This window comes from Convolutriloba macropyga, chromosome 3, assembly GCF_964194025.1.
Source record: "Convolutriloba macropyga chromosome 3, txConMacr16.3, whole genome shotgun sequence".
NCBI lineage: Eukaryota > Metazoa > Xenacoelomorpha > Acoela > Convolutidae > Convolutriloba > Convolutriloba macropyga.
Genome location: NC_134470.1, coordinates 8,866,495 through 8,885,659, shown reverse-complemented (window position 1 = coordinate 8,885,659; position 19,165 = coordinate 8,866,495). Strand labels below are relative to the sequence as shown.

Sequence of the window (19,165 nt, the reverse complement as noted above, 5' to 3'; positions counted from 1 at the left end):
TTGAATTTGAAATAAAGAACAATAGACTTGCAAAAGCAGGTGAAAACTTCTTGCATGGAACAAAGCACCTTTACAACATTGTCTCCCGCGTATACAGAAACTACGGCGAGGTACTCAAGAAGCAAACAATCACCAACATCTACTGGGAATACTTCACAAATTGTTTTGATCAATTGAACAAGTGCACCTGGCGAATAATGTGCAAATGGGGAACATGTAACAACTTGAAAAAGATAAACTGAAATAGACTGATAAACACTGGGATTGGCACCCTAGGGGCAATAGCCCGAAGCTTGTACTACTACTACATAGGAGTTGTAATGACTTGCTGCCCCCGAGTTTAGGGAGGGGTTTTCTTTTAATTGAACTCTTTTTTTTATGCTGCTAGGGGATGTGGTTCATGCCAATGTGGCTTACATGAAAATGCTGCGAATTTCTCTATTGTTGGATTTTGTATTTTCTAAGAATATGTAATGTGAGTTTGGAGTAGTGAGACCTACGAAAATGAGTAAGCTGTCTCCTCTTATGCGAGACAACTGCGACATTTCGAGTTTCTATGCAACCAAATTGTCATGGAAAGGGAAGTAAGTTGGCCTTCTTTTTGAAGCTCTTGATTGCCTTGGGGACCCCGCCCCACAACGGTTCGATTGTGTCGGTCAAATTGTCACACGGCTTGTTGACAGGTATCGTCGTGTGTTCTCTATTGGAACAGATGGAATCACCACCTCTAATCCTCAGAATTTTCAGGTTACAAACCAGGTAATCCCTTAACAAAACAATTACTAATTATGCTGACTTGATTATGAATTGTTCCTTGTTGCAATAATTTTTCCAGTGGGCGTACAAAGAAATTGCTTCGATGTCGCCCATTCGAGATTCTGGCATAGCCAATGTGTTCGACTTAGTAATTCAAAAGCCTGGAAAGAAGCCAGACCCTTTGAAGTTCTCCTGCGAACACAGAGCGGAGCTTTTGACAACGGTGCTAGTAAGTGAAATGACAACACATGCTCTATATATTTCTAAATTCTTTCAGTTATCTTAAGAGCTAAAATATTGTTGTAGAAAGCATAATCATAAAATACTTTTTGACAAAAAATCAGTATAATAACAAGTGCACCTATTTTTTTAATGTGCGTGTACTGTAATTTTGTATTTTGTCCTTTTTTGCAAGCAGCTCCTTGATTTTGGAGAGTAAAAGAGCAGATCTATGGATCGCTCAACTCCAAACTGGAGGAAATAATCAGTGCAACAAAATTGCTCATTTTAGCGTTGATATAGCCACACTACTGATGTTTTAGAGATTCAGAACGAAGTTCGCGGATCAATCACAATTTTCAGTTCGACAGTTTAAAGCCGAGAAGCATCACTGGTCTGATAACAGATTAACGATAACTTTACAGGTACTTTTCCCAAAACCCTTGAACAACATAAGATATCAATAAATGTATGATATCAATTACTTTTTCATCAAAATAAGAGATTAATAGAAACTATATATCCTTTTGAGGAATTTTATCTACAATTTCCAGAGCTCACAAACTACCGCAAAGACATGAGTACTTTTTGTTGAAATATGCAAATCTTGACGCAAGATCTTTAAACATTATAAACAAAATTGTGAAAAAATGGTATGTAGTCACGATTTCTGCCGAACGAACTATTGCAATTAGATAGCGAGCTAGAATTTGAACCAATGCGAGCTGATTTTAATTTTTTGCAAGTGAATTCAGAAAGCCCTTAACCTTTTCTGGCGCTTGCGAAAAATTTCCAATTTGTTTACAAAACCTTTGCAAAACCTGTTTACAAAACCTTAACAAAACCGTCGCCGCAGCATCGAATAATTTTTGGGACCACTTCCAGCCTCATCACGCGGTAACAGTGCGCGAAATATACCGCGAGGTCGTCACTTGGAAGCCCTCGTTCTTCACGCTCGGTAAGAACAAGACAGGGGAACAGTTCGCCGAAGCCCTTCACAGTGTCCTCTCCCCGATTGCCGTAAACACGGATAGATCCGATATATCTCTGACCCTCTGTATGATACTTCCGCACCTAACCCTCAGTCGAACAAAGAATACGGACGATGGATCGAACAATAAGACCATCAAGCGTAGACTGCAAGCATGGTACAGCTGCAACTTCTCAGAACTGTTCTGTGAAGCGAAGGCAATCCAAATGAGAATGAATTCAAGGAACAAACAGCAGCACTCTGACCTCAAGATGTTCAACGATTTCATGTCTCGTGGTAAGATCAGTAATGCTATTCGCGTTCCTTCGGATGAGCACAAAGGCGGCGTGCTCGCACCTACCGATCTCATAGACGGTAGACCGGTCCTCGAGATTTTACGCGACAAACATCCTGAAGGTCAACCCTTGGAGCCCAACTGCATTCAGAGCGAACATCCACGCACGCTTCCTTACCACCCCGCTGTCTTCGACAAAATCAATGCCAGGCTCGTCCGAAAGCATGCAATGAAGACTCATGGCAGTGCCGGGCCTTCAGGTCTCGATGCCGATGACTGGCGTAGACTACTTTCTGCTTTCGGGCAAACCTCCACGAACCTGTGCAAGCTTGTTGCCAAGTTTGCTAAGAGGCTGGCCACGTCCATAATACCACCGGATGATTTGATTACATACAATGGTTGTCGACTCGTGGCTCTGGATAAATGTCCAGGTGTGAGACCTATTGGTATTGGTGAAGTAATGCGTCGCATCACCGGACGCATAATCGTCGACTGCATCAGGCAAGATCTAACATCCCTCGGTGGAAACATGCAACTGTGCCTGGGCCAGAAATGTGGCATAGAACATGCCATACATTCGCTTCGCCACAGTTTTGATGATCCCGAAAACGAAGCAATTCTTCTAATTGATGCCAAAAACGCTTTTAACGTGCTCAATAGACGAACAGCATTAGAGAACGTGAAAGCCTTATGCCCATCTTTGCATGTTGCCTTACAGAATTCCTATAGCCACCCGTCTCATCTCTACATCGGTAAGTCGACCATACTGTCTCAGGAAGGTACGACACAAGGCGATCCCCTTGCGATGGCAATGTATGGAATCGCAATCCTACCCCTAATAACAAGACTTCATAATGACTCTTTGACACAAAAATGGTATGCTGATGATGGTAGCGTCGTTGGTAAGCTAAAAGATATCAGGGTACTCTTCGACAAGCTCACTGAGCTTGGTCCCAAGTATGGATATCTTGTCAATGCTCCGAAGTGTCAGTTGATAATTAAGCCAGGAGGCGAGCGCCAAGCGTCAACTGTGTTTGCAGGCACAAATGTGGAAATCACGCAGGGCGCTCGAGTCCTGGGATCAGTTATCGGAAGCTCTGAGGCCAGTAAAAATTTCCTGAAAGATGCAGAAACTAAATACACAAAAAGTTTAGACAGACTTGGTCAATTTGCTCTCACCTCTCCCCAGAATGCCTATGCATGTTTGACGAAGGGGGTTCAACAGAAGTTGAGCTTCCTCTCGCGTACTACACCTTCCATGGACGGGGTTCTGGACAAGGTGGAGGAGCGGCTTGGCCGAGTCATACCGAACATCGTCGGCAAAGAAGTAATCCAAGAGGAAAGAGAACTTTTTTCTCTCCCTCTCAGAATGGGTGGGCTTAACATCGCCCTCCCACAAGATCTTCACAAAAATCTTGAGCAATCAGTTGAACTCTCAAGACCATTGGCGTCATTCAATAATATTCAACAATGTGAAGTAGAACAAACCAAGATCAGTCTCAGACAGAAAGCAGACAATCAACGTGAACTCATCTCGAAAAAATCCAGAATCGAAAACAATCTACCAGAAATGAAGTATACCATCCAGCTGGCCTCGGAGAAAGGAGCATCAAGCTGGCTTAACGCGCTTCCGTTGTCAAAACATGGTTTTGACCTCACGAAGACTGAGTTCCGTGATGGAATAGCACTTCGCTACACCTGGGAAGCGAAGAACACGCCAGCCATATGCCCATGCGGGAAAGAATTCAGCCTCACCCATGCCCTCCATTGCGCTAAAGGTGGTTATACGCACCTACGACACAACGAAATTAGAGATGTGTTTGCAAACCTGATGGATGACGTTTGCCACGATGTACAGATAGAGCCAAAACTTCAGTCGCTCGATGGAGAAATCTTCTCGAGTAATTCCACCACCACTGATGATGACGCTCGACTGGACATCAAGGCAAACGGTCTGTGGGGCTGCCGCTTTAATCGCACTTTCTTCGATGTGAAGATTTTCAACCCTCATGCGAAGAGCTGCCCTAAGACCATAAAAGATGCATACAAATATCACGAGAGCATCAAGCGAAATAAGTACGAAGAGCGAATCCGCGAAACCGAACACAGCAGCTTCAATGCACTGGTTTTTGCTTGTTCGGGTGGTGCAGGTCCATCAGCATCGCGCGTTATGAAACAACTCGCAACCAAGATCAGCGAAAAACGCGGAGAGCCGTACGCCGACACTATAAGCTACATCCGAACGAAAATCAGCTTCGCACTTCTGAGGAGCTGCGTTCTCTGCTTGAGGGGATGTCGTGCCCTCAAGCCTCGTGTTCTCAGTGAGACTTCGATTAGCGCCGTCGTGGAGGAGGGAAGGCTGCACTGAGTGTTTGGCTGCTTATCCTTTTTCATTTGCTTATTCCTTGATGTTCCATTTTTATTTTAATCCTTCCATTCTATTTCCCTATGTGTGCTATATATATATATATATATATATATAGGTGCTTTCCTCTCCTTGTTATTTATTTTTGTGACTGGGCCGTCTTTACACTGTCTGGAGGGGAACAGCTTGGAGTGCAGCATCCGGCTACTAAGTGCTACTCATCATGCCCTATTTCTCGACCTACATCCATCGATGCCGGATGGTGTACACGGCCCTTTAGTTTTTTTTTTTTTAGAAAAAAGGAAATTCATTTTAAAATATAATAAATATATTTTTTTCAAGCACATTTGATCAATGTGGTTACTCAACTGATAATATTGAAGCAGAACTTTTACACAGTTTTAACGTTAATCGGTTTAAGAGCGTAAATTAATGATTTTGTCTTTGCGATTTGTCTTTTGAGTTTTCTGTAATTAGAAAATACTTTTAATTTCAGTATTTTTGGAAAGAAGTCCGAACAATAGTGTTCTTCATTTCTGTAGTGTTCTTCTCAAGTTCTGTATTCTGGGAGGATTTGTTAAACAAAGAAGCGCTAAATTGAAGAAATTTGAAATTTCATGCAGGTCTCAATCCACTCACTTCTCTCGCTTTTTCATGTCGCTGTTTCGCTAATGAAAGAAACGCCACAATGAAGCCATATTAAAAAATTTTGACCAGAACAATATAAAGATGCTGGAAACGGTACGAAGATAAGATACAAAGAGTTCTGGAAACGGAAACACAGATAAGTTATGCAGTACATGTCCTCATCCAAGCTGATCAGATTCCCTCCCTAGAAGAACAGGATGCTCTGCCTTAACACTATCAATTCACTGAATCAATTCAGATTTTTTTTGATAAAAGGTAATTTATTGATCTCGAACGAAGTTTGAAGCAATTGCTGGAATTGTGTGTGTCTTTCTGTAATGCAATTTTTTAATGAGAAACTGAAGTCTACATTGAACTTTGAGACCACCGAGTCGTTCGAGAGCAATTCGGTCGAAGTTAGTTGATTGTTTTGCCTAATTAATAGCAGCTATCAACGGCTTCAATTTAGAGGCTCTCCTTTTTACAATTCAAAGGATTTGGATTGTATTGGCGCAGAAAATCCGTTCAAGATTTTTTAAGAGTCTTTGATTTTACTCACGCTGTAGAATTTAAGTGAGCGATAAAGTGAATAGGTTCGAAGAGTGATAGGTTGAAGAGTGCGGCAATTTGACTCTGTGATTTTTTGCGTGCTATTAAAACGGTTCACTTGTTCTTTGCTTGCGCCAATTTAATATTGCTTGAATCATTGATGGGCGGCTAATTTTTTTTATTACTCTTACTCTTTCGTCGTAAAAGGTTAATGAAAATTTGTTTTTGCCCGTATTTTTGTTGTCTAATGACTTAATGCATTTTGTTATTGATGTGGTCTTATGACTTAATGCATGAATGCCTCAGTAGCATTAGGTTTCATTAATGAGATGTCTAATGCTTCTGCGGCATAAGTGAATGAAACTAATCTTTTTGACTCGTATTCAATTGTTTCTGTGTACTTAACAATCTTCAATTTCAAAAATCAATGACCGAGTTTTGCCTGTGTGTGGTGTTCGTTATGTCTGATTTCATTGTAAAGTCGTTTCTCATCAGTTGTCACTGAATATGATTATTTGCTGGGGTTCGTAGCAGTGATTTTAATTAGTTTGACCCTAATTTTTTTCAATGAAACTTTGTTGGATTTTTTTCCAGTTAATAGTCATTAGTTTTGTTGTATTAGATACCAATTGTTTTTGAGCTATATATGATTTTTTGAAGGTTGCATTTATTTGGTGTTCTTTGTGTCCTTATTTCACCTACTCATATTATTGAAAGATTTGTTGTTACTTAAGTTTTTATTATGCTGTGAGTAGAGTTTTAAAGATTTAAGCATATTGTTCTGCGTTTTTTTATGAGGCCTTTAATAGTGAAAATGATTTTGTGTTTTGTTGACTGTTCAATTTTGATTTGCTGGAAAGATATTACTGTTGATTTCATTAGGTAGTTCACTTTTTTGGATTTTAGTCCAGGAGTTGCCCTGCAATGTTTTTACAATGAAAGTAATTGGATGTTATTGGTGCGCTCTTAGTTCTGTTCACAAATTGGTTGATTGTTTTAATCACGCTGGAGTAATAAACAGAGCGAAAAAGCGAGGAGGTTTGATGCTTGACTTTTTTGAAATCACTTGAATAGGAGAAAGAGCTAGAAATTTAGACAATATTTAGGTTTTCTTATGTATTGCAGCTTGCGCTTTGTGTCTTATCTTGCTTGCATATATATTGAAGCGTTATGTACTCCGACTGCGCGTATTTGCGGTTGCTTGAACTCATCGTCGGGCGGCTGATCCTTGAGAATTTTTATTCTCATAAATTTTGGTGAATGTTTAATTTTTGTCCTTTGTTATTAATGATTTCGGTTGTCTAGTTTCATGTATTTTAGGTCTCATTGGTTGATAAAGTGCATGGCTAATGGATTTCTTCACACTTTTGGTTCTAAAATTTTTTTAATATTGTGTATTCTGAGTTCTGCAGTTATTTGTTGTACTTTTTGTCTTATTTGATTTTATTAGAGACAGGTCTAATAGTGTTTGACAAAAGGGACAATTTTAATTGATTTAGTTGTTTTATATGACTTTGAAGCTAGTTTTTGAGAAAACAAAAAGATTTCTCACTGATGACAGTTCTCATCGGTTGCCAATGAGGTTTCCGTTATTCAAAATTTTTTTGCAGTCCTTAGTTGTCATTTTCTGTGAGTTTAATCGCCGTATCGTTCAATATCATTGATGTTGGATTCCATTGATCAGTTGCTATTGAGAAAGAAGTGAATATAATTAGCCATAGTCGATTTTTTCAGTCATAGAAGTCGATTTTTTTGTTTTTGACGCTCTATCACAAAAGCTGATTTTTTTTGTTGCATATTTGTTTTCCGTATGGTCTTATCGCTTAGACTCAAAAATGTTATTAGTAGCCGTGTACTGAAGCATTGTTTTGATCTTCGTTTTTGCTCCTGCTTCTAGCTAACGTTTTCCTTGACTAAGATACTGTGTGCAAATTGTTGAAGTTGTTTTGTGTATCTTGCTTTGAACTGTAGCTCTATTCTCTTTTTTTTAGCTTTGAAACTCTTGAAAGGTGTTTTATGACTTCTAAATTTATATGATATTTTCTGGTTAGAGATGTTCGCATGCATTTTTGATTTTGTTTTATTTTGGCCCCTCTGACTTTCAGAGATATTCTGATTTTTGCTCTTTAGTTTTTTAAGCTTTGTCCTCCATTGAATCCTACAGGATTGTTGTATTGTTTACTCATTCTAAGTAACCTAGGGTATATTTTCATGTGGATTTTAGTGATTTATAATATACTAAATCTTGGAAAAAATGTTCTGATTGTTTTTAAATTCATTTGTTCATTTTTGCGCACATAGGGTCACGGGCTTTGTCTTTTTTTAATGTTGCTCTAAAATAGTTTATTGTCAGGTCATTAGATAAATGAGTTACTTTCAAGTAAATTGAGTTCAGATTTTTCAGTGAGGTTACTGGCATGCTTTGAATTGTAGTTCTTTTCAAGATCTTTGAATTGCGTAGTTCTTTGATTTGCGTAGTTCTTCGAATTGCGTTCAAGTTCAAAAGGTGGAACTAAAAGAAAGGAGTAAAACAATGAAGCACGTGCACTATGACTTGATGTAAGACTTAAAGCGTTAAGTTATCAAAGTTCCTTTCTTTACTGCTATCTCTTATTAGTATTTAGCGTATTTTTCTTTTAGAAAACAAATTAGAACACTTTTTGACAATGGGAAAAAATATTAGACTGTCTTATATCTCAAAAAACGCTAAATCATCTAGTTTCTTCGCAACGCATTCTCCAAGTAGCCTTTTAACATAAGATCATTCATTCACTTTGTAAACGGGTCGTCGAAAGGTTGTTAAAATGGCCCAGAATGAGGTACTAGTATTTGCCTTTATATTATGAGCCAAATAATTCATGCGTTCAAATAACCAGAAATTCACGCAAAGAGAAATGAGATCTTGGTAACATCTGATCCAGAAATGCCAAATTTCTGATGAAGTAATTCTCCGAAAACTGGTCCAGAATGTTGAAAATACTGAGACGTCAAGACATCGAATTCCCAAAAAAACCCCTGGAAGAAAAGTTTACAATTTTCAAACGTGAAATTTATATGGGAAATTGTCACTATGACTCTTTTTAATTGTTTCAGGTGACTCCAAGCTCTATAGATCAACTTGACCTGAGCACTGGAAAAATTTTGTGCTCTTACGACTACCAAGAAATTGAAGAATTTGCCTTAGTGAGTATTCAAATTCGCGGTTCGTTTTATGACCTCTGCCTTTTTGTCTAAGTTAACAATTTTCCTATATTGACAGGTGTCAGATGACGTCGATGCCTTCGCTATCTATTATGGTGGCTTCCGTAGAATGGTAAGTTTTTTCCAGTCCTGATCATCATATTCGAACAAGTGAAATGTATTTATAACCCTCTGGACGATGTTAACGGATCATAACGTATAGTTAAATTGAATTGTTTTTAATAGCCGCCCTCATCTTCTCAGCCGGCTATTATAGCGCTCCTATTTTTTTTTAAATTCAAAGAATTTGAATTATATTGGGGCGCTGTCTTTTTACAATTCAAAGAATTTGAATTGTATTGGGGCGCTGTCTTTTTACGACTCGAAGAGGAGTATTGGAGAAGTCCTTTTTTTAATCAATTTTATTGGAGTGATTTTTGAAGCGGGAAATGAAACGCGTGAAAAAATTTGGAGTGATTTTGGCGCAGAACAAAAAGTGAAGAGCGGAGCGAAAAGAGAGTGGCTTTTGTTCATACCGCTATTTTTGAGAGAGCGAGAAATTGATGTGTGAAAAAATTTTCTCTAAGTGAGCGAAATTTTTTTGTTCACGTGCGGCATTTTAAAGCAGTTTTTTATTTATTTTGGTTAAGAGGTTTGTTTATGATTTTGTTTTAATTTTAGGCTGGTTTCGGTAGTGGTTTGAAGGTTTCTGGAAATTAATATGGATTTTATAATTCGGAGGTTTTTAATGTATTTTGCTGATTTTCGGACTAATTTTTTGCGTTTTTTGATGATTATTTTGTTTTGCTGGCTCAAATGGGTATTGAAGAAACGCCCTCTATTTGAGCAGTTTTATGATAACAATTGGTTACAGTTTTTTGGGTAAGAATGCTTTTTTGTTAATATATGGCAAAAATTAGAACTATTTTTCTTGATTTTTAGCAGTTTTTCTCTTTTTTTTCTGTATTTAGCTAAGTTTCTTTGCCTATTATGACTTGCCTATTGTTTTGCGAGCATCTGGATACCCTATTGGCTGAAGGGAATTTTTCTTTGGATTTATATGTTCTTGAAAAAGTAAAAAATTTAGTTACTTTTTCCTGTTTTTCAGTGAAAGTTGTTTTTAGAGCTTTTTTCATAATTTTGGCCTAAAGTATTTTTTCAAAATTCACATAAGTGGTTTTTGTAAGTACTAGTTGTTTTGATGAAGTTATTTTTGCAGAGAGTTTTTTCGGGATCTCAATTTATATCAAAATTTGATCAGATTTTTTATCATATTTTAACAGATTTGATTTTATTGTTTGACTTTGTTTCAAGATTGTTGTATTGACTTTGTTTCAAGATAATCAAAAATTAGTGAAGGCACGTTTTGTTTGACGAGTAGTTGGATGGCGTTTAAATGGATTTCCACTTCGAACCGCTTCCGGAATTCTTTTTCGGCTATGTTTTTTTTATTTTTCAAGATCTTTTCACACATTTTCATGATTTTTGAACTCAAATTGGAGTAGTGATTTTGGTCAAGCCGAAACAGGAAATGGAACGAAAAAGTGAGGGGTTTTGCGGCGTGAAATTTTTTTGCTCTAAATTTAAAGTAGAGTGAGAAAACGGTGTTTGAACAAAAATTCGCTTTCTCGCTAGTGGTTTTTTGTTTACATGCGGCAATTTCACTTTGATTTTTTACAGTTTTTTCGATTTTTTGGATCGGTTTTTTTTCTAAATGGTTTTCCCAATCCATTCATGGTCCCTTCTAGGTCTAGTTTTCTGTTTAGTCAATGAAAATTCTTTGAATTGTACGTCAGGACTTGTCCTGCTATGTTTTTTTTACTTCGTCGAACAAAAAAATGTTTTGCTTTACCTCATTTTGCCGCTTTTTCAACATTGTGCGTGAAATATTTGTGTTTTCTCTAGGCTAGTTTTTCTCTTCTCTCATTCTGCTAAAAGTGATTTTGAACATCAGTTGATGAGCAAAGCAATTCAAAATGAAAAAGAGTCAGTACAAAAAATTGAAGTCAGAAATAGAAACGGGATAAACCCATAAAGCCCAATTTTAGTTGCCCGTGATTTGAACGTCGTTACTATAAGTCTTAGTTACCAACTCTTATGCTTATTGGTTTTGATAGTAGCCCCTGCGGCCTCTCTCTAAGAAACAGAAGTATGTTCAACTACGAAATGCCATCAAAGTAAATCAGACTTAAAAAATGTTTTTGTACAAAGATCTTTTTTTTCAATATCTATTCTTTCAATTCCAATCATGCTTATTAGAATCAACGGCGACTATTTTCCGGCAATCTGCCGGGTATGTTCTGATATTGCACATCATGATTACGCGTTTCAAACGAAAAAAAACTTCTGAAGCACCCAATGTTTCATTTGATTGGGCAATTTTCAATCATTATTTATCTTGTGTTCACAACGATTTAACTTCTATTTAACTTTCTGATTCTGTACTGAGCGTTAGATGAAGATGAAAGTTTGTGGTTAAACATGATGGGCATCTTTCCCCAAATGAGGTTTTTTCCATTTGTGAATGATTATGAACTTATCTGATTCATAAACTTGAATTAAATTTTTCAACTTGTTCTTGTACCAACTTTTCAAATGTCCTTCCATCATCTTTTGGGTTTTTTTTTAAACAAATTGTTCTTTGTTTCGTTCCTTTCCTTGTTCCTATTTTCCCACCTCCTTATTAGCATGATGAGCATCTTTCCCCAAATGAGTGGTTTCGATTTGTGAATGATTATCAACCTATCTGATTCAGACACCGATTTAAAAGTTTCTTCTTTTGCCAAATTTTTAAATGTCCTTCGACCATTTGTTGTCTTTTATGAAATGAATGGTTCTTTATGATTCGATGATTGTCTTGGTTTCAATTTTTCTCACTAATTTATTAGCGCGATTAGTACCTTTCCCTAAATGAGTGGTTTCGATTTGTGACTCATTATGAAGTCATCTTATTCAGAAATTGAATTAGAATGTTCATCTTCTGCCATGTTTTAAAAAGTTCTTTACTGATTCGTTGCTCTTCCTTGTTTCAATGTTTTTTTTTCGTCTAACTCTCTTATTAGCACTATGAGACTCTTTCCCAAATTAGTGTTTTCCATTTATGAATGATTATGAACTTGTATGATTCATAAATTGAATTAAATTTTTCATTTTGTTCTTGTAACAACTTTTCAAATATCCTTCCGCCATCTTTTTGGGTTTTTTTTTAAAAAAAAACAAATTGTTCTTTGTTTCGTTGCTTTCCTTGTTTCAGTTTTTTCTCACCTCATTATTAGCGTGATGAGCCTCTTTCCCCAAATGAGTGGTTTCGATTTGTGAATGAATATCAACTTATCTGATTCAGACACCGATTAAAAAGTTTCTTCTTTTACTGAATTTTTAAATGTCATTCTACCCTTTGTTGGTCTTTTTTGAAATGAGTTGTTTCTTATGATTCGGTGTTTCTCTTTGTTTCAGTGGTTTTTCACACTACGTTATTAGCGTGATGAGCATCTTTCCCAAATTCAGTGATTTCGATTTGTGAATGATTATCAACTTATCTGATTCAGATACTGAATTAAAAGTTTCTTCTTTTACCAAATTTTTCAATGTCATTCGACCATTTGTTGTCTTTTTTGAAATAAATGGTTCTTTATGATTCGATGATTGTCTTGGTTTCAATTTTTCTCACTAATTTATTAGCGGGATTAGTATCTTTCCCTAAATGAGTGGTTTCGATTTGTGACTCATTATGAAGTCATCTGATTCAGAAATTGAATTAGAATGTTCATCTGCCATGTTTTCAAAAGTTCTTTACTGATTCGTTGCTCTTCCTTGTTTCAATGTTTTTTTATATAACTCTCTTATTAGCACTATGAGACTCTTTCCCCAAATGAGTGTTTTCCATTTGTGAATGATTATGAACTTATATGATTCATAAACTGAATTAAATTTTTCATTTTGTTCTTGTAACAACTTTTCAAATATCCTTCCGCCATCTTTTTGGGTTTTTTAAAAAATCAAATTTTTCTTTGTTTCGTTGCTTTCCTTGTTTCAGTTTTTTCTCACCTCATTATTAGCGTGATGAGCATCTTTCCCCAAATGAGTGGTTTCGATTTGTGAATGATTATCAACTTATCTGATTCAGACACCGATTTAAAAGTTTTTTCTTTTACCAAATTTTTAAATGTCCTTCGACCATTTGTTGTCTTTTATGAAATGAATGGTTCTTTATGATTCGATGATTGTCTTGGTTTCAATTTTTCTCACTAATTTATTAGCGCGATTAGTATCTTTCCCTAAATGAGTGGTTCCGATTTGTGATTGATTATGAAGTCATCTGATTCAGAAATTGAATTAGAATGTTCATCTTATGCCAAGTTTCCAAATGTTCTTCACTGATTCGTCGCTCTTCCTTGATTCATTTTTTAATCTAACTCTCTTGTTAGCATGATGAGCATCTTTCCCCAAATGAGTGATTTCGATTTGTGAATGATTATCAACTTATCTGATTCAGACACCGATTTAAAAGTTTCCTCTTACCAAATTTTTCAATGTCATTCGACCATTTGTTGTCTTTTTTGAAATAAATGGTTCTTTATAATTCGATGATTTTCTTGGTTTCAATTTTTCTCACTAATTTATGAGCGCGATAAGCATCTTCCCCTAAATGAGTGGTTTCGATTTGTGATTGATTAAGAACTCATATGATTCAGAAATTGAATTAGAATGTTCATCTTATGCCAAGTTTCCAAATGTTCTTCACTGATTCGTCGCTCTTCCTTGATTCATTTTTTATCTAGCTCTCTTATTAGCATGATGAGCATCTTTCTTCAAATGAGTGGTTTCGATTTGTGAATGATTATCAACTTATCTGATTCAGACACTGATTTAAAAGTTTCTTCTTTTACGAAATTTTTAAATGTCATTCTACCCCTTGTTGGTCTTTTTTGAAATGAGTTGTTCCTTATGATTCGTTGTTTCTCTTTGTTTCGGTGTTTTTTCTCACTACGTTATTAGCGTGATGAACATCTTTCCCCAAATGAGTGGTTCCCATTTGTGATTGATTATGAAGTCATCTGATTCAGAAATTGAATTAGAATATTCATCTTATGCCAAGTTTCCAAATGTTCTTCACTGATTCGTCGCTATTCCTTGATTCATTTTTTATCTAGCTCTCTTATTAGCATGATGAGCATCTTTCTTCAAATGAGTGGTTTCGATTTGTGAATGATTATCAACTTATCTGATTCAGACACCGATTTAAAAGTTTCCTCTTTTACCAAATTTTTCAATGTCATTCGACCATTTGTTGTCTTTTTTGAAATAAATGGTTCTTTATAATTCGATGATTTTCTTGGTTTCAATTTTTCTCACTAATTTATGAGCGCGATAAGCATCTTCCCCTAAATGAGTGGTTTCGATTTGTGATTGATTAAGAACTCATATGATTCAGAAATTGAATTAGAATGTTCATCTTATGCCAAGTTTCCAAATGTTCTTCACTGATTCGTCGCTCTTCCTTGATTCATTTTTTATCTAGCTCTCTTATTAGCATGATGAGCATCTTTCTTCAAATGAGTGTTTTCGATTTGTGAATGATTATCAACTTATCTGATTCAGACACTGATTTAAAAGTTTCTTCTTTTACGAAATTTTTAAATGTCATTCTACCCCTTGTTGGTCTTTTTTGAAATGAGTTGTTCCTTATGATTCGTTGTTTCTCTTTGTTTCGGTGTTTTTTCACACTACGTTATTAGCGTGATGAACATCTTTCCCCAAATGAGTGGTTCCGATTTGTGATTGATTATGAAGTCATCTGATTCAGAAATTGAATTAGAATATTCATCTTATGCCAAGTTTCCAAATGTTCTTCACTGATTCGTCGCTCTTTCTTGATTCATTTTTTATCTAACTCTCTTATTAGCATGATGAGCATCTTTCCCCAAATGAGTGGTTTCGATTTGTGAATGATTATCAACTTATCTGATTCAGACACCGATTTAAAAATTTCTTCTTTTACCAAGTTTTTAAATGTCATTCTACCCTTTGTTGGTCTTTTTTGAAAGGAGTTGTTCCTTATGATTCGATGTTTATCTTTGTTTGTGTTTTTTCACACTACGTTATTAGCGTGATGAGCATCTTTCCCCAAATGAGTGGTTTCGATTTGTGATTGATTATCAACCTATCTGATTCAGACACCGTTTAAAAGTTTCTTCTTTTACGAAATTTTTAAATGTCATTCTACCCCTTGTTGGTCTTTTTTGAAATGAGTTGTTCCTTTTGATTCGTTGTTTCTCTTTGTTTCGGTGTTTTTTCACACTACGTTATTAGCGTGATGAACATCTTTCCCCAAATGAGTGGTTCCGATTTGTGATTGATTATGAAGTCATCTGATTCAGAAATTGAATTAGAATATTCATCTTATGCCAAGTTTCCAAATGTTCTTCACTGATTCGTCGCTCTTCCTTGATTCATTTTTTAATCTAACTCTCTTATTAGCATGATGAGCATCTTTCCCCAAATGAGTGATTTCGATTTGTGAATGATTATCAACTTATCTGATTCAGACACCGATTTAAAAGTTTCTTCTTTTACCAAATTTTTCAATGTCATTCGACCATTTGTTGTCTTTTTTGAAATAAATGGTTCTTTATAATTCGATGATTTTCTTGGTTTCAATTTTTCTCCCTAATTTATGAGCGCGATAAGCATCTTTCCCTAAATGAGTGGTTTCGATTTGTGATTGATTAAGAACTCATATGATTCAGAAATGAATTAGAATGTTCATCTTATGCCAAGTTTCCAAATGTTCTTCACTGATTCGTCGCTCTTTCTTGATTCATTTTTTATCTAACTCTCTTATTAGCATGATGAGCATCTTTCCCCAAATGAGTGGTTTCGATTTGTGATTGATTATCAACCTATCTGATTCAGACACCGTTTAAAAGTTTCTTCTTTTACGAAATTTTTAAATGTCATTCTACCCCTTGTTGGTCTTTTTTGAAATGAGTTGTTCCTTATGATTCGTTGTTTCTCTTTGTTTCGGTGTTTTTTCACACTACGTTATTAGCGTGATAAGCATCTTTCCCCAAATGAGTGATTTCGATTTGTGAATGATTATCAACTTATCTGATTCAGATACTGAATTAAATGTTTCTTCTTTACCATATTTTCAAATGTCCTTCGACCATTTGTTGTCTTTTTTGAAATTAATGGTTCTTTATGATTTGATGATTTCCTCGGTTTCAATTTTTCTCACTAATTTATGAGCGCGATAAGCATCTTTCCCTAAATGAGTGGTTTCGATTTGTGATTGATTAAGAACTCATATGATTCAGAAAGTGAATTAGAATATTCATCTTATGCCAAGTTTCCAAATGCTATTCACTGATTCGTCGCTCTTCCTTGATTCATTTTTTTAATCTAACTCTCTTATTCTCATGATGAGCATCTTTCCCCAAATGAGTGATTTCGATTTGTGAATGATTATCAACTTATCTGATTGAGACACCGATTTAAAAGTTTCTTCTTTTACCAAATTTTTCAATGTCATTCGACCATTTGTTGTCTTTTTTGAAATAAATGGTTCTTTATAATTCGATGATTTTCTTGGTTTCATTTTTTCTCACTAATTTATGAGCGCGATAAGCATCTTTCCCTAAATGAGTGGTTTCGATTTGTGATTGATTAAGAACTCATATGATTCAGAAATTGAATTAGAATGTTCATCTTATGCCAAGTTTCCAAATGTTCTTCACTGATTCGTCGCTCTTTCTTGATTCATTTTTTATCTAACTCCCTTATTAGCATGATGAGCATCTTTCCCCAAATGAGTGGTTTCGATTTGTGATTGATTATCAACCTATCTGATTCAGACACCGTTTAAAAGTTTCTTCTTACGAAATTTTTAAATGTCATTCTACCCCTTGTTGGTCTTTTTTGAAATGAGTTGTTCCTTATGATTCGTTGTTTCTCTTTGTTTCGGTGTTTTTTCACACTACGTTATTAGCGTGATAAGCATCTTTCCCCAAATGAGTGATTTCGATTTGTGAATGATTAAGAACTCATATGATTCAGAAATTGAATTAGAATATTCATCTTATGCCAAGTTTCCAAATGTTCTTCACTGATTCGTCGCTCTTCCTTGATTCATTTTTTAATCTAACTCTCTTATTAGCATGATGAGCATCTTTCCCCAAATGAGTGATTTCGATTTGTGAATGATTATCAACTTATCTGATTCAGACACCGATTTAAAAGTTTCTTCTTTTACCAAATTTTTCAATGTCATTCGACCATTTGTTGTCTTTTTTGAAATAAATGGTTCTTCATAATTCGATGATTTTCTTGGTTTCAATTTTTCTCACTAATTTATGAGCGCGATAAGCATCTTTCCCTAAATGAGTGGTTTCGATTTGTGATTGATTAAGAACTCATATGATTCAGAAATTGACTTAGAATGTTCATCTTATGCCAAGTTTCCAAATGTTCTTCACTGATTCGTCGCTCTTCCTTGATTCATGTTTTTATCTAACTCTCTTATTAGCATGATGAGCAGCTTTCCCCAAATGAGTGGTTTCGATTTGTGAATGATTATCAATTTATCTGATTCAGACACCGATTTAAAAGTTTCTTCTTTTACGAAATTTTTAAATGTCATTCTACCCCTTGTTGGTCTTTTTTGAAATGAGTTGTTCCTTATGATTCGTTGTTTCTCTTTGTTTCGGTGTTTTTTCACACTACGTTATTAGCGTGATGAACATCTTTCCCCAAATGAGTGGTTCCGATTTGTGATTGATTATGAAGTCATCTGATTCAGAAATTGAATTAGAATATTCATCTTATGCCAAGTTTCCAAATGTTCTTCACTGATTCGTCGCTCTTCCTTGATTCATTTTTTAATCTAACTCTCTTATTAGCATGATGAGCATCTTTCCCCAAATGAGTGATTTCGATTTGTGAATGATTATCAACTCATCTGATTCAGATACTGAATTAAATGTTTCTTCTTTTACCAAATTTTCAAATTTCCTTCGACCATTTGTTGTCTTTTTTTGAAATTAATGGTTCTTTATGATTCGATGATTTTCTTGGTTTCAATTTTCTCACTAATTTATGAGCGCGATGAGCATCTTTCCCTAATTGAGTTGTTTCGATTTGTGATTGATTAAGAACTCATATGATTCAGAAATTGAATTGAAATGTTCATCTTATGCCAAGTTTCCAAATGTTCTTTACTGATTCGTCGCTCTTTCTTGATTCATTTTTTATCTAACTCTCTTATTAGCATGATGAGCATCTTTCCCCAAATGAGTGGTTTCGATTTGTGATTGATTATCAACCTATCTGATTCAGACACCGTTTAAAAGTTTCTTCTTTTACGAAATTTTTAAATGTCATTCTACCCCTTGTTGGTCTTTTTTGAAATGAGTTGTTCCTTATGATTCGTTGTTTCTCTTTGTTTCGGTGTTTTTTCACACTACGTTATTAGAGTGATAAGCATCTTTCCCCAAATGAGTGATTTCGATTTGTGAATGATTATCAACTTATCTGATTCAGATGCTGAATTAAATGTTTCTTCTTTACCATATTTTCAAATGTCCTTCGACCATTTGTTGTCTTTTTTGAAATTAATGGTTCTTTATGATTTGATGATTTCCTCGGTTTCAATTTTTCTCACTAATTTATGAGCGCGATAAGCATCATTCCCTAAATGAGTGGTTTCGATTTGTGATTGATTAAGAACTCATATGATTCAGAAATTGAATTAGAATGTTCATCTTATGCCAAGTTTCCAAATGTTATTCACTGATTCGTCGCTCTTCCTTGATTCATTTTTAAAATCTAACTCTCTTATTCTCATGATGAGCATCTTTCCCCAAATGAGTGGTTTCGATTTGTGAATGATTATCAACTTATCTGATTCAGACACCGATTTAAAAATTTCTTCTTTTACCAAGTTTTTAAATGTCATTCTACCCTTTGTTGGTCTTTTTTGAAATGAGTTGTTCCTTATGATTCGATTTTTCTCTTTGTTTCAATGTTTTTTCACACTACGTTATTAGCGTGATGAGAATCTTTCCCCAAATGAGTGATTTCGATTTGTGAATGATTATCAACTCATCTGATTCAGACGCCGATTTAAAAGTTTCTTCTTTTACTAAATTTTCAAATTTCCTTCGACCATTTGTTGTCTTTTTTGAAATTAATAGTTTTTTATGAT

At 35.3% G+C, this 19,165-nt stretch overlaps 1 protein-coding gene across 2 annotated transcripts in view; it reads left to right on the top strand.

Annotated features, from left to right (window-relative positions):
* The first annotated feature begins 463 nt into the window (after positions 1-463).
* Positions 464-19,165, top strand: part of LOC142335910 (dnaJ homolog subfamily C member 13-like) — a 164,139-nt gene continuing 145,437 nt past the window's right edge. For both annotated transcript variants that reach the window (XM_075384276.1, XM_075384274.1), the window contains exons 1-6: positions 464-584; positions 684-759; positions 836-985; positions 1,299-1,400; positions 8,875-8,964; positions 9,041-9,094. In XM_075384276.1, the coding sequence (XP_075240391.1) occupies positions 505-584; positions 684-759; positions 836-985; positions 1,299-1,400; positions 8,875-8,964; positions 9,041-9,094 (552 nt within the window). In that variant the 5' untranslated portion in view covers positions 464-504. The remainder of the gene's footprint in view (positions 585-683; positions 760-835; positions 986-1,298; positions 1,401-8,874; positions 8,965-9,040; positions 9,095-19,165) is intronic.